General features: G+C 41.3%; 1 protein-coding gene across 1 annotated transcript in view; it reads right to left on the bottom strand.

Moving 5' to 3' along the window:
• Slc10a6 (solute carrier family 10 member 6) overlaps positions 1–12,861 on the bottom strand; it is a 37,848-nt gene extending 24,987 nt beyond the window's left edge. Inside the window, exon 1 of the mRNA XM_070013022.1 lies at positions 12,070–12,861. Coding sequence (XP_069869123.1) covers positions 12,070–12,446 — 377 coding nt within the window. The 5' untranslated portion in view covers positions 12,447–12,861. The remainder of the gene's footprint in view (positions 1–12,069) is intronic.
• Between the last annotated feature and the right edge of the window lie 346 nt (positions 12,862–13,207).

Here is a 13,207-nt window from a genome sequence, read left to right as displayed (position 1 = left end):
TGTGGCTCAAGTGGTAGAGCTCTGGCCTTGAGCAAAAGAAGCTCAGGGACAGAGCCCAGGCCCAGAGTTCAAACCCCAGGACTGGCAAAAAAAAAAAATTGTAATGTTAGAAGATGTCCCTTAGCAGGCACCAGTGGTTCACACCTTTAATCTTAGCTACTCAGGAAGCTCAGATCTGAGGATTACGTTTTTGAAGCAAACCTGGCAGGAAAGTCCATGAGACTCTTCTCTCCGATTAAGCACCAAAAAACCAGAAGTGGCAGTGTGACTCAAATGGTAGAGCTTTCACTTTGAGCACAAAGAGGTTCAGGGACATTGCCTGGGCCCTGAGTTCAAGCCCCAGGACCTACACACGCACACACATAAGTTATAGTTTATATAGTATAAAAATATAAGAATAATTTATTACCTTTGTACTGAGAGGTAAGAGTGCAAATTTAATTTACTGAATCATTATTTGCCACTAACTGAATTTTCAACTTTATAATGTGTTAAATATCCAAATTTATTCAAAATATTTTCTTAAAACTATTTTCTAGCAGGGCACTGGGGTTTACACGTATGATCCTAGCTACTAAAGAGACTAAGACCTGATGATCAAGGTTTGAAGTCAACCAGGGCAGGAAAGTTGGTGAGACTCTTAGCTTTAATTAATGACCAAAAAGCAGGAAATAGAGTTGTGGTTCAAGTGGTAGAGCACTAGCCTTGCACACACAAAAATATTTGGGGCTGGGAATGTGGTTTAGTGGTAGAGTGCTTCATAGCATGCCTGCAGCTCTGATTCAATTCCTCAGCACCACATACAGAGAAAAAAACAGAAGTGGTGCTGTGGCTCAAGTGGTAGAATGCTACCCTTGAGCAAAAGAAGCTCAGGGACAGTGCCCAGACCCTGAGTTCAAGCCCCAGAACTGGGAAAAAAAATCTCAGGAACAATGCCTAGGCCCTGAGTTCAAGCTCCAATGTCTGAAAAGCACAAACAAACAAACAAAAAAACAGAAACAAAAACAAGCAAACAAAACAAAACAAAAAAAATCCATTGTAGTTCATGGATAAAGAATTTTTTTTCTGGGGCTGGGAAGGTGGCTCAGTGGTAGAGCACTTGCCTTGCATGCCTGAGGCTCTGGGTTCGATTCCTCAGCACCACATAAGCAAAAAGAAAAAAGCCGGAAGTGGCGCTGTGGCTCAAGTGGTAGAGCGCTAGCCTTGAGCTGAAGAGCTGAGGGACAGCGCCCAGGCCCAGAGTTCATGCCCCACGACCTACCAAAAAAAAAAAAAAAAGAATTTTTTTCTGAAACAAATCCTACACTATTTTATTCTCCACCCTTATCTATCCTGTCTCATTTCTTCTCTGACTGACTTTGGTCTCTTAATATTCAACGGGGTACAGAGGATTGATAGTCTGTTTTTTTGTTGTTGTTGTTTTATGTGTTTTTGTTTTTTTGTCAGTCGTGGGGCTTGAACTCTGGGCCTGGGCGCTATCCCTCACCTCTTAAGCTCAAGGCTAGCATCCTACCACTTGAGCAACAGCACCACTTCCAGTTTTATGAGTGGTTTATTGGAGATAAGTCTCACAGGGCTGGGAAGGTGGCTCAGTGGTAGAGCGCTTGCCTTGCATGCCTGAGGCACTGGGTTTGATTCCTCAGCACCACATAAGCAAAAAGAAAAAAGCCGGAAGTGGTGCTGTGGCTCAAGTGGTAGAGCACTAGCCTTGAGCTGAAGAGCTGAGGGACAGCGCCTAGGCCCAGAGTTCAGACCCCACAACCGGACCCCAAAAAAAAAAAAAAAAAAAAAAGAGTCTCACAGAGTTTCCTGCCCAGGCTGGCTTTGAACTTCAATCCTCAGATCTCAGCCTCCTGAGTAGCTAGGATTTCAGTGTGAGCCACTGGAGCCCAGGGTTTGATAGTCTGTTTTCTGTAGCGGCTTCTGAGCTGAAGGTAGATTGCTGAACCTACCTAGAAAGGGAACTAACCAGTCATTTTTCTATTTTATTTTATTTATTTATTTTTTGGTTGTGTGGCTTGAACTCTGGGCCTGGTCGCTGTCCCTGCGCTCTTCAGCTCAAGGTGAGCACTCTATTGCTTGAGCCACAGCACCACTTCTGGGTTTCTAGTGGTTTATTGGAGATAAGAGTCTCACAGACTTTCCTGCCCAGGCTGGCTTTGAACTGGGATCCTCAGATCTCTGCCTCCTGAGTAGCTAGGATTACGGGTGTGAGCCCCTGGTGCCTGACTCATTTTTCTATTTTCTTTAGGAAGCGACATAGGGCAAATTCGGTTGGCAGGAGATTTAGTTTATAGGTTGCAACAGTCAGATCAGAATACATTAAGTTATTCAGTGGCACTGTGGCTCAAGTGGTAGAGCACTAGCCTTGAGCTAAAGAGCTGAGGGACAGCGCTCAGGCCCAGAGTTCAAGCCCCATGACCGACAGAATACATTAAGTTATTCTTTTTTTGCATGTACAGGTCCTGGGGATTGAAGTCAAGGCCTGGGTGTTGTCCCTGCTTTTTAAAAACACTTTTTTTTTAATTTTTAATTTTAATTTTTGTCAGTTGTGAAGCTTGAACTCAGGGCCTGGGTGCTGCCCCTGAGTCTCTTTGTGCTCAAGGCTGGAGCTCTACCACTTGAGCCATAGCACCACTTCTGGTTTTTGAATAGAATAGAAGACAAAATAATGGGCTCTCTGCCTCTGCCTTCTCATTAAAAGGATAAACAGATGGGGAATTGGGAAGATAACTGTCTGGCAAAAAGAAGTGAAATGGTGAGACAAAGGACAAAGGGTGAACCAATGCAACAGCAATACTCACAAAACACATTGGAAATAAATTTACAACTTGGCAGGGGAGTGGGGGGATAGGTGAGGGGAAGAGAAGATGGAAGAAAAATGAGGGAAAGGGTAACAATTTTGGACAAGAAATGTTACCTTATGTATGTAACTGTAACCCTTCTGTACATCACCTTTACAATAAAATTAAATTTATAAAAAGAAGTGTTATTGTTCTACTTTTCCAGGTGAGTCTCAATAACACCTCCACCCATCTTTCCCAAACCATTGTCTAAAAGATGAGGGTGTACATTGCAACAATGAGATGTACAAGTCATTATGTCGAAAACTTTACAACTTTGGGGGGGGGAGGAGGATCCGATGTGGGGGTGAGGGGAGGATGGGAAAGGATGGGAAGGGGAAACAAAGGAGGAAGCTACAATGCTTGATAAGAAATGTACTCATTATCTTGCCCATGTAATTGCAACCCCTCTGTACAGTATTTTCACAATAAAAATAAAGAAATAAATAAATAAAACAAAGATTATTCTTCCAGCTCTTAAAACATAAAGGACACAGACAAGAGCTACCATATTTAAATCTTTACTCCCACTTTCTGTTTGAGGAGCAGGAAATGTTTCTCATTGTTTCCTCATTCCTCCATACTCTATCCTGCTATACCAAGATAAATCCTCATGAAATTTTTTTTTTTTGGTTGTGGGGCCTGAACTCTAGGCCTGGACACTGTCCCTCAGCTCTTCTGCTCAAGGCTCGTGCTCTACCACTTGAGCCACAGCTCCACTTCTGACTTTTTCTGCTTATGTGGTGCTGAGGAATGGAACCCAGGGCCTCATGCATGTAAAGCAAGCATTCTACCACTGAGCCACCTTCCCAGCCCATCATGAAAACTTTCTAAATACCAAAAGAGAAAGTTGGTAGATAGGAGTATAACTCAGTAGAGTGTGCTTGTCTACTATATAGGAGGCCCTGGCTTTGATCCTCAGCACCACAAAAAAATAAAATAAGCCAGGTGCCAGCCTCAAGTCTATAATCCTTGCTACTCGGGATGCTGTGATAGGAGGATTATAGTTCAAAGCCAGCCCAGGGAAGTTAAGTTCCTGAGACTCTTAATGCCAATTAATTATAACATGCTGGAAATGGAACTGTGGCTCAAGTGGTAAAGTGCTAGTTTTGAGCACTGGGGCTCACATACAGCACCCAGTTCAAGCTGCAAGATAACACACACACACACACACACACACACACACACACACACACACACACACACACACAATAACAATAACAATAGTAGTAATAATAATGATGATGTGTACATAGGATTCCTGGCTAAATTAAAGGAAGAAAAAAAATTGTTGCAGCTTTCAAAACTATGTCCATCAAAGGGAGGAATTGTGAGACTACATTCTTAATCTCTGACACTGTTACATTCCTTGGCTCTCTATGTACCAGGTCCTGGAAGGAATTCTACATTACATCACTTTAATCTGAACTTGGAGGTATACCATGTCATCTCTTCTTCCACCTGTGATTAGCTTTGGCTCAAATGGTGGCTAGGCTAAGATTCACAATTGTGAGAAGCAAGGCTTAGGATTTGTATCACACTAACTGTATGATCTTGGCTTCCTAAATTCTCACTTCCACCCTCTTTAATTGTTCAAGTCATGACACTCATGATAATGGTCAAAGATGACAAGAGAAGATCATAGTGCTCTGCCAATAGTGACCAATACCAGTGAAACTGAAAAAGTACAGTGAAAAGTTACACCTTTCATTTTACTGCTATGAAATCAGAGGATGTAGCTAACTAGGTCTTTCCACTACTCACATGTTAGAAAATTGTTGGCAATATCTGGCTTCAATAGAACAAGACTCCACTTGTACTAAGAAGTATGGCTCATTCGCCTCAAATTATCATAGAGAATAATGAGATAGTTTAAGCAAGTCAGGACAAACTGGTAACTCTTGTATCTCTTTTAAATTAGAAAAATTATATAGAGACATAGATACAGATATATGCCCCATTCAAATGTAGTGCCAGTAATGTTTTGAAATTTAACTCTTAAATTATTCAAATATTGTCATAATTTCAAGCTCATAAAATCAGGATCTGAGCTGGACACTAGCGGCTCACATCTGTAATCCTAGCTACTCAGGAGGCTGAGATTTGAGGATTGAGGTTTGGAGTGAGTGGGGGGAGGGCAGGGGAGTCTGAGACTCTAATCTCCAATTAGCTTTAATCTCTTATCTTTTCTGGCTCCAAAAAACCAGAAGTAGAACTGTGGCTCAAGCAGTAGAGCACTAATCTTGAGCACAAGAGTTCAAGGACAATGCCTAGGCCCTAAGTTCAAGCCCCAGGATGGGCACCAAAAAAAAAAAAATCAGAATCTGATTTCAAAATGAAAGTATATGTTTGCTTCCCTGTTAAAAGAAAGAGTTGCCGGCCTAACTAAATGACAGCATTGTCAGCTTATGTCCACAGAAATGATTCCATGTAAGAGTTTAAGATTCTATTCCATCCCCACATACAAATGTCACCTTCATCTGCTGCTTCTCAACAATGCTACTAAGCATTTTTGAGTACAGTACTATGAGCCTAGTATTATACTCATGTTTTTGTTTTTTCTCTTTTATTTTCAAATTAATTTTGTCAATATTACTTCTAGAGATCGTAAGGTACTGTTACAGGAACTTAAGTGAGGTCTGGTGGATTGAATCTCAGTTTTGTCTCCAAACCCTTAAGCACATATGACCTGCAGTTCTGCAGGCCATGAGAGGCATGACGAAATTGAAGTTCAATTTCCAGAGTCTTCGATAAGAACCAAGGGTAAGGGAAGGGGTGACATTGTCCAAAAAGAAATGTACCTTTACCTACCTGACATATGTAACTATAACACCTCTGTATGTCACCTTTATAATAAAAAAAAAAGTATCAAAGACATCTTTAAAGTTTAAAGGGAATACAATGGTCAGAAGGTGCCACTGACCTCCTACAGACTCCACCAGTGTGTGGACAGAATCCTTTCTCTATAGCTAAAGATAAAATAGAAGCTCAGGCAAGTGCAGACTTCATAAACATCAAAAGCTAAGCTGTCCTGAGTTGTACTCATAAGCAGATTACTATTCCAGGGAAGATGTTATGGTTACACAGGGCAACAAACATGTTCATGCAGGTGTTCACGCTATTTGTCAATTGCCTACCACTCCCAGCTACTGAATAGGAAAAAATAAAAAAGCCTCAAGTAGCTGACAGACCTGGGAGTCGAGTCAGGTGAGAAGCACAATGATTGTAATGCCTTCCACCAGGTGAGGCAAATCACATGCTTCACCTAAGGGGGAGGGGGGAAAAGGGGGAAAGAAAATTTTGGTAAAAAAATGAGGATAGGAGCCAGGTGCCAGTGGCTCACACCTGTAATCCTAGCTACTTAGGAGGCTGAGATCTGAGGACCATTGTTCAAAGCCAGGCCGGGCAGGAAAATCTGTAAAACTCTTATATCCAATAAACCACCACAAAACTGGAAGTGGCACTATGACTCAAGTGTTAGAGTGCTAGCCTGCTAGCCTTGAGCTGAAGAGCTGAGGGACAGCACAACCAACCAAAAAAACAAAAAAGAGGATAGGAGACGATTTGGATTGTTTATTTATTTATTTATTTATTTATTCATTTATTTATTTATTGTCAGTCATTGGGCTCGAACTCTTCAGCTCAAGGCAAGTGCTCTACCACTTGAGCCACAGCACCACTTCTGGTTTTCTAGTGGTTAATTGGAGATAAGAGTCTCATGGACTTTCCTGTCTGGGCTGGCTTTGACTCACAATCCTCTGATCTCAGTCTCTCCAGTAGCTAGGATTATGGGTGTGAGCCACAGGTACCTGGCTGGAGATTTTGCCTTTCTTTTCCTATAGTCACAAATACTTCATACTTCAAGAGCAACTCTCAAATCCATACCTCAGTATATACCCAACCAAAAGTCAAGACACAAACAGATATTTGCATACTATATTCATCACAATAGTTAAAAGTAGAAGCAATTATTCCCAACCATCCATTAGAGAATCAATACCTAAAACACAATATATACATGTAATGGAATATTTTCATCATTAAAAAGAAAGGAAATTTTGTTGTGCACAGTGGCTCACAGCACTAATTCAGCTACTACAAAGGTAGCAAGCAGGAGGATCACTGTTGGAGGCCAGTCCAGAGGTGGGGGCAAAGAATCTCAGGAGAGCCCATCCCAACTAATAAACTAAGCATGGTGGTAAGTGCTTGTCATCCCAGCTACACTGGGAGTATAAACAGGAAAATCATGATTCAGCCATGTCAAAAAATATGAGACCCTACTCCTAAATAACTAAATCAACCAGGAAAAACCCAAAAGTGGAGCTTGGTGGTAGAGTGCTACCCTTGAGCAAAAATAAATAAATAAATAAATAAAAATAAAGCTCAGAGAAAGTGCCCAGGGCCTGAGTCCAAGCCCCAGGAAATGCAAAAACAACAATAACAGTAAAAATAAATAAATAAATGGCTGGGGACATGGCTGAAGTGGTAGAGAACCTGCCTAGCAAGCTCAGAGCCCTGAGTTCAACCTCTCAGCAGAAAAAGAAAAATTAACAGAATTATTACTCCTATTAATCTTTGGAGGTGTTATGTGATGTTAATATATATATAATTAATTATAACCACATATAATCAATATTATGACATATGATATATGTCATATATAATATTCCATAAGGTGTCCTGCATAGTTGAATTCACATAACTGAGAATAGAATAATGGTTACCAGTGTAGCTATTGTTTAGTTGAAACAGATAAAGATGTTTTGGAGACAGATGGCTGTTGTTATGGTTATTCAACAATATGAATGTTCTCAACACTACTGAATGATAACATTTAAAATTTGCTTAAGTGACAAATTTGGTTCTGTCTATTTTACAATATAAAGAAAGGACCTTGAAAGACAGGCTCCCATGGTTCACATCTGCAATCCTACCTACTCAGGAAGCTGAGATCTGAGGTTTCTATTCAACGCCAGCCTGTGCAACTCTTTTTTTTTTTTGGCCAGTTCTGGGGCTTGAACTCAGGGCCTGGGCACTGTCCTTGAGCTTCCCTTTGCTTAAGGCTAGCACTCTGCCACTTGAGCCAAGCACCACTTCTGGCTTTTTTCTGTTTATGTGGTTGATACTGAGGAATCAAACCCAGGGTTTCATGCATGCTAGGCAAGCACTCTACAACTAAGCCACATTCCCAGCCCCTCTGTGAGACTCTTATCTTCAATCAACCACCAAAAATCTGGAAGTGGAGCTGTGGTATGGCTCAAGTGGAACAGCACTATCCTTGAGCAAAAGAAGCTTAGAGACAGTGCACAGGCCCCTGAGTTCAAGCACTAGGACCAAAAACAAAAAACAAATGAACAACAACAAAAAAAAGACAGCTGAGCCTCAGTGGCTCACGCCTGTAATCCTAGTTACTAAGGAGGCTGAGATCTGAGGATCGAGATTCAAAGCCAGCCCAGGCAGGAAACTCCGCAAGACTCTTAACTCCAATAAACCACTCAGAAAACCAGAAGTGATGCTGTGGCTCAAGTGGTAGAGCGCTAGCCTTAAGCTGAAGAGCTGAGGGACAGCGCCCAGGCCCAGAGTTCAGGCCCCACGACCGGACCCCCCCCCAAAAAAAAAGAGTTCAAGCCCCACAACCACCACCAACAACAACAAAAAAAAAGACCTTGGCAAGTCTTACAAATAAAGAAAATGATGCCCCCAGTGGGCAACTAACTTGTGTCATGAGCAGTAACTAAAACAGAGTCCTGGCAGGACTCCCAGTTTTTTTGCCTGTTTCATACCATAGTTCATATAGCCAGCTGTACCAAATGAAAGTCTAACTCTTAGGTCTACTAAGTTAGACAGTGCTGACAACCAATGAAAGAAGTATGCTTCCCCTGGTTTTAGAAATAGGGAAACTGAAGCAGAGAGAATTTGCATAACCTGCCAAACCAGCCCCGTTAGTAAGCAATGCAGCTACTGTTTCCAGAGTGGTGCACTTCACTGCAACACTCTCCCCAGGCCTTCCTGTTCCAGTCCTCTTCTCCAAGGCAAGAAGCTGTCCATCTCTATTACAGGATCTTGGAAAAATGCCTCTAGTACCCCGCCTTTGTCTGTTCCCTCTGCCATGTAACTTCATAGTTCATCCATTTTGTCTCCATTAAGAAACAAATTAGAATCCCCTACTGCATAATCAGCTGGCCTTGCAATTTGCCTTGGCAGAAATGATCAAGTAGGTTCAACCTCCAGCCTAAAGAAACCTTGATTGCTTCCTCTTTCTTAATACCCTGTGATTAGGTCTAAGCTAGCCTGCAGGAAGGTAGTAGCCCCTGCACCCAAGAGAACTTCATTGTTTCAGCCAAGAACTTCCAACACTGGTCTACATCTAATCAGCTCCCAAACATGTGCAAAAACCCAGCCAAAGTCAGCTGAACTCAGCAGAGGGGCAGGCTGTGGAAAAGACTTTTCTAGCATACAGGCCAATTTCTCTCTAGGACAGTTTTGAGGAAGAATCATGACTGCAGGAGACAAAAGAGGCCAGTTAGCATTAAAGGGTCTGTGAAGAATATGGATAGATGAAAGCTGGAAATGCATGCAGTACTTAAAACAGTACTTTGTCCATTTTTACTGTAAACCAGTTGTGTCTAACAGGTTAGTAAGAAAAAACCTGGGGAAGTAGGGCAAACTGGCTTAGGGATTTCTGCTCCTTTTAGTAGTGGGAAAATGAGAAACTTTTTTTTTTTTCTTTTTAGGGCCAGTTTTGGGGCTTGAACTCAGAATTTTGGTGCTGTCCCTGAGCTTCTTTGCTTAAGGCTAGCAGCTTTACTTTGGACATTTTTGATAGTTCTGTGGAGATAAGAGTTTTACAGGCTTTCTTGCCTGGGCCTGCCTTGAACTGCAATCCTCAGGTCTCTGCTTCTTAAGTAGCAAGGATTACAAGTGTGAGCCACCAGCGCTCAGCTACTAGGAAACTTGTAACTTTAAACATGGGCATTTTTTTTCTTCACAGTAAATACCACGGCAGAAGGCTTATAATTTCCATTGCAGAAAAGAGATGTGGTCAGAATTTGAAAACAGGCAATCTGACACCAGAGACTACCTTGTTCACATACTCGAAAATTATAACCAAGAGACAAAGTTCAGAGAACAGTTTAAAAAAAAATACTTCATTTGGCCAAAAATAAGGCCTGCCCTGAGGAGGGACACTGGAAAAAGACAGGGTACAAAAAGTATTGGCAGCCTAGCAACCCATGCAAAGATGAAAAGCCCTGGGACCTGGAAGCGATTGCTTCCTAATCATAATTAATTGTGAAGCAATCTATAACTGGAATATTATTTCAGTCAATAATACTGTATTTTCTATCTGAAGCTTTTACTGAAAATTAAGATTTTATGTCTTAAATCGATAAGATTTCCTAGTCCACGGTTTAAAACTTCATTTCCTAAATTTTATGTTTTTTCTAATTTTCTTTTTGTTTAGTTAGATTTAGTTTGGTCTGTTTATCTAACCAAAGTTAAAAGCTACAAGGATAGATTGGTTAAGAGAAGCAAAATGAGCTTTATCTTTCACAGACTTTCTATTCATTGCCAGTAAGAGATGAAAGTAATAAACATTCCCTTTCCCAGAACAGAAATGTTTCAAAACATTGTTTCAAGATTTATGCTTCTACACATAACAGAACATACAGTTATGTTACTAGATGTCGTGGGGATGCCTAAGTTGCAGATTGATATAAAACAGATGTGAATTCAAATGTGAGTTCTGCCATACTTCTTAGTGGTATTTGACAAACTACTTAACCAGTCTGACTCACAGTTTTGTCAGCTGTAAAATTCAGTTTAATAAAAGGTCACTGACAAGGTTAGTATGAAAACCAGAAAAGAAACTAACCCATAGTTCAGCATGATACTGAATAAATCTTAGTTTCCTTTTACTTTCCAAAAAGTTTCTGGATCAGACATTTATCAATGATAGGTAGACTTTGTGTGAAGACTATTTATCATTTCTTTGTTTTGTTAATAATCAACTTCATTGAATTTAAATTGGTAGCATATTAATACTTAGACATAAGATACAAAATATATCAAGTAAATTTTTTTTCAAATTTCTCCTAAAGAGACAACTAAAGACACTGACATATGAATGCTAATTACTTGTCTGAATGGTATGAACACATTAAAATTGATAGGTAAAATCTGTTCTACACATCAGCACACACAGGAAACTAGAAACCCAGACCTGCATCTCACTCAGTGATATCAGCCCCCAGCTCATCATCCCCTCTGATTCTGTCATTCATTTTTTGTATAGTAAGTCTCAACTAAATGACAAATACATGGAACAAAGATTTAAATGTGTATGCAGTTTGTTCCCTTGATGGGGAGTGGTGAAAGGGGAAGAGGAAGAGAGTGTAAAACAGAGTATTAGTAATTCAGCAAAGAATCTAGAATGGTTGTTTTTAGCTCTTCTGTTTTCCAATCTTTCTTTCCTCAAATGCTTTTTTCCCCATCAAAACATGTTTTCTTTCCCCAAATATGCAAATCATTCATCCTCATTAAAGTGTAAATAAAGGCTTAATGTCTCTTTATTCCACATCTGGGAATAAGGTCAAATAAAATGAGTACAAGTCCAATGAGAAGCACAAAACATCTGCCAGGGAATCAGAAAGAACAATTTAAATCCTACTCCCCAAGTCAATCAACTTAAAGCAGGATGTCCATCAGATACCCCTACAGCTCCATTGTTCAGTTTTCCAAAATAACTATTTCCCAAGATAGATGCTCAGGAAACATGTACTGATGAAAGCTACAAGGGCTTCCCTCTGGTTATACCCTTTGCCACCTTCACCAACAACCACCAGCCTCCAAATCACTGAGGTCAGCTTTGTGGGATTCTCAGTGGATGTCCTAGGAACTCTTGGTTAATGATGTCAGTCAGCACAGATGAGAGTGAGTTCATGCTTGGGAAAAAGCTCACCAAGTGAGGTAGAGTCCAACCTCCATTTTCACATACAAACCAGATTCCCACTGCTCAGAGCATAGAAGCCAGGAAAGCAGAGGATGGCTACCCAAAGGCAGCCTGGAGCTCGGGAAAGAAAGTCTGTTGGTGGCTGACCAAGCTTCTGCAACGTGTGTGATATTTCCCACGGGGATCTACCAAAGGACTGCAAGTATTGTGCATGCAAAGATGTCAGTTACTACCAGTCCCAAGAGAGAGACTGACACATTTCCAGGCATCACTTACCTGAGATCCATATCTCCATCAACCCAGAAAGTGAAAACATTGGAGATGGTTCCCCCAGGGCAGCACCCCATGATGAGCACAGTGATAGCTTGGATTGGTTTCAGAGAGAAGCTGATGGCTAGCACATACGCTGTCAGAGGCATGAGTCCAAACTGGCAGAGAAGGCCCACAGCGATGCCCCAGGGTCTCCGGAGGTGGGACCAGAGTTTCTGGACCTCCACAGAGCAGCCCAGAGAGAACATGAGCAGACCCATCATCACGGCTGTCACCACGGTGAAAACCAGCTGCAGGTTCCCAGGTGTCTCCAGTCCCCCTGGCAGCTCCTCCTCTGAACTGTTGGCAGAGCAGGCTGAGCTGCTGGAACAATTCGCTCTCATCTCCTCAAGACAGCGTTACAAATGAACATCGGCACTGAATACTGGGCAGGTCTCTCCTGCCACATTTTGTAATAGTGCAACAAAGTCACACGTGGAGAATCATTCCAATTGCCATTGGCCAGCCAGGTGATTCACCCTCATCTAATCAATTTATCCACAAGTGGTATTATAAAAGTAATGAGTATCGGCATGAACCACAGAATGGACTGTGGTAAGCCAGGCTCTCTGCTCCGATTCTTACTCACCCTTGAATATTCAAGTAAAATGAGACAAGCAAACTTGTTGTCAAGAGGAATGACCAGGCTGTAGTCAGCAACACATCGTGTTCCAGGAAAGTACACTGGATGCCAAGACATAATTTCTCCAAATTCAGTAGGAATTTCAAAGAGCAGGATGCAACATTATGTGGAGAGAAAGTCCGAGTCCGGAAAAAACAAAAGCAACTGTGCCAAAGCCCCGCCTCAAAGCATTAGCAAAGCATTTCTGTTAGAAATATTAAAGCAAAAGTAGGCTAGTCAAGAAAATGTTGGGAGGGACAAAAGAAAATTGCAACAGAATTAGATTTGGAGTTAGATTCCATTTTTCTTCTTTCTACATTGGCGAGAATTGGTATCTCAAGCCAATACTTAAACACCCGCAAGAAGAATACAGTGTTAAGCACCTGATTGTGTCTCAGGACACATGTGGAAACTTGTGGTTTCTATAACCAAAATTATTCAAGACAGCTACCTCTTTCTTTTGGAGCTTCAGGTCTAATTTGA

Source organism: Dipodomys merriami, unplaced genomic scaffold (genome assembly GCF_024711535.1).
Source record: "Dipodomys merriami isolate MVZ:Mamm:240054 unplaced genomic scaffold, mDipMer1.0.p SCAF_9, whole genome shotgun sequence".
NCBI lineage: Eukaryota > Metazoa > Chordata > Mammalia > Rodentia > Heteromyidae > Dipodomys > Dipodomys merriami.
The sequence above is the reverse complement of the archived record's forward strand: the minus strand, read 5'-3'. Positions and strand labels throughout refer to the sequence as shown.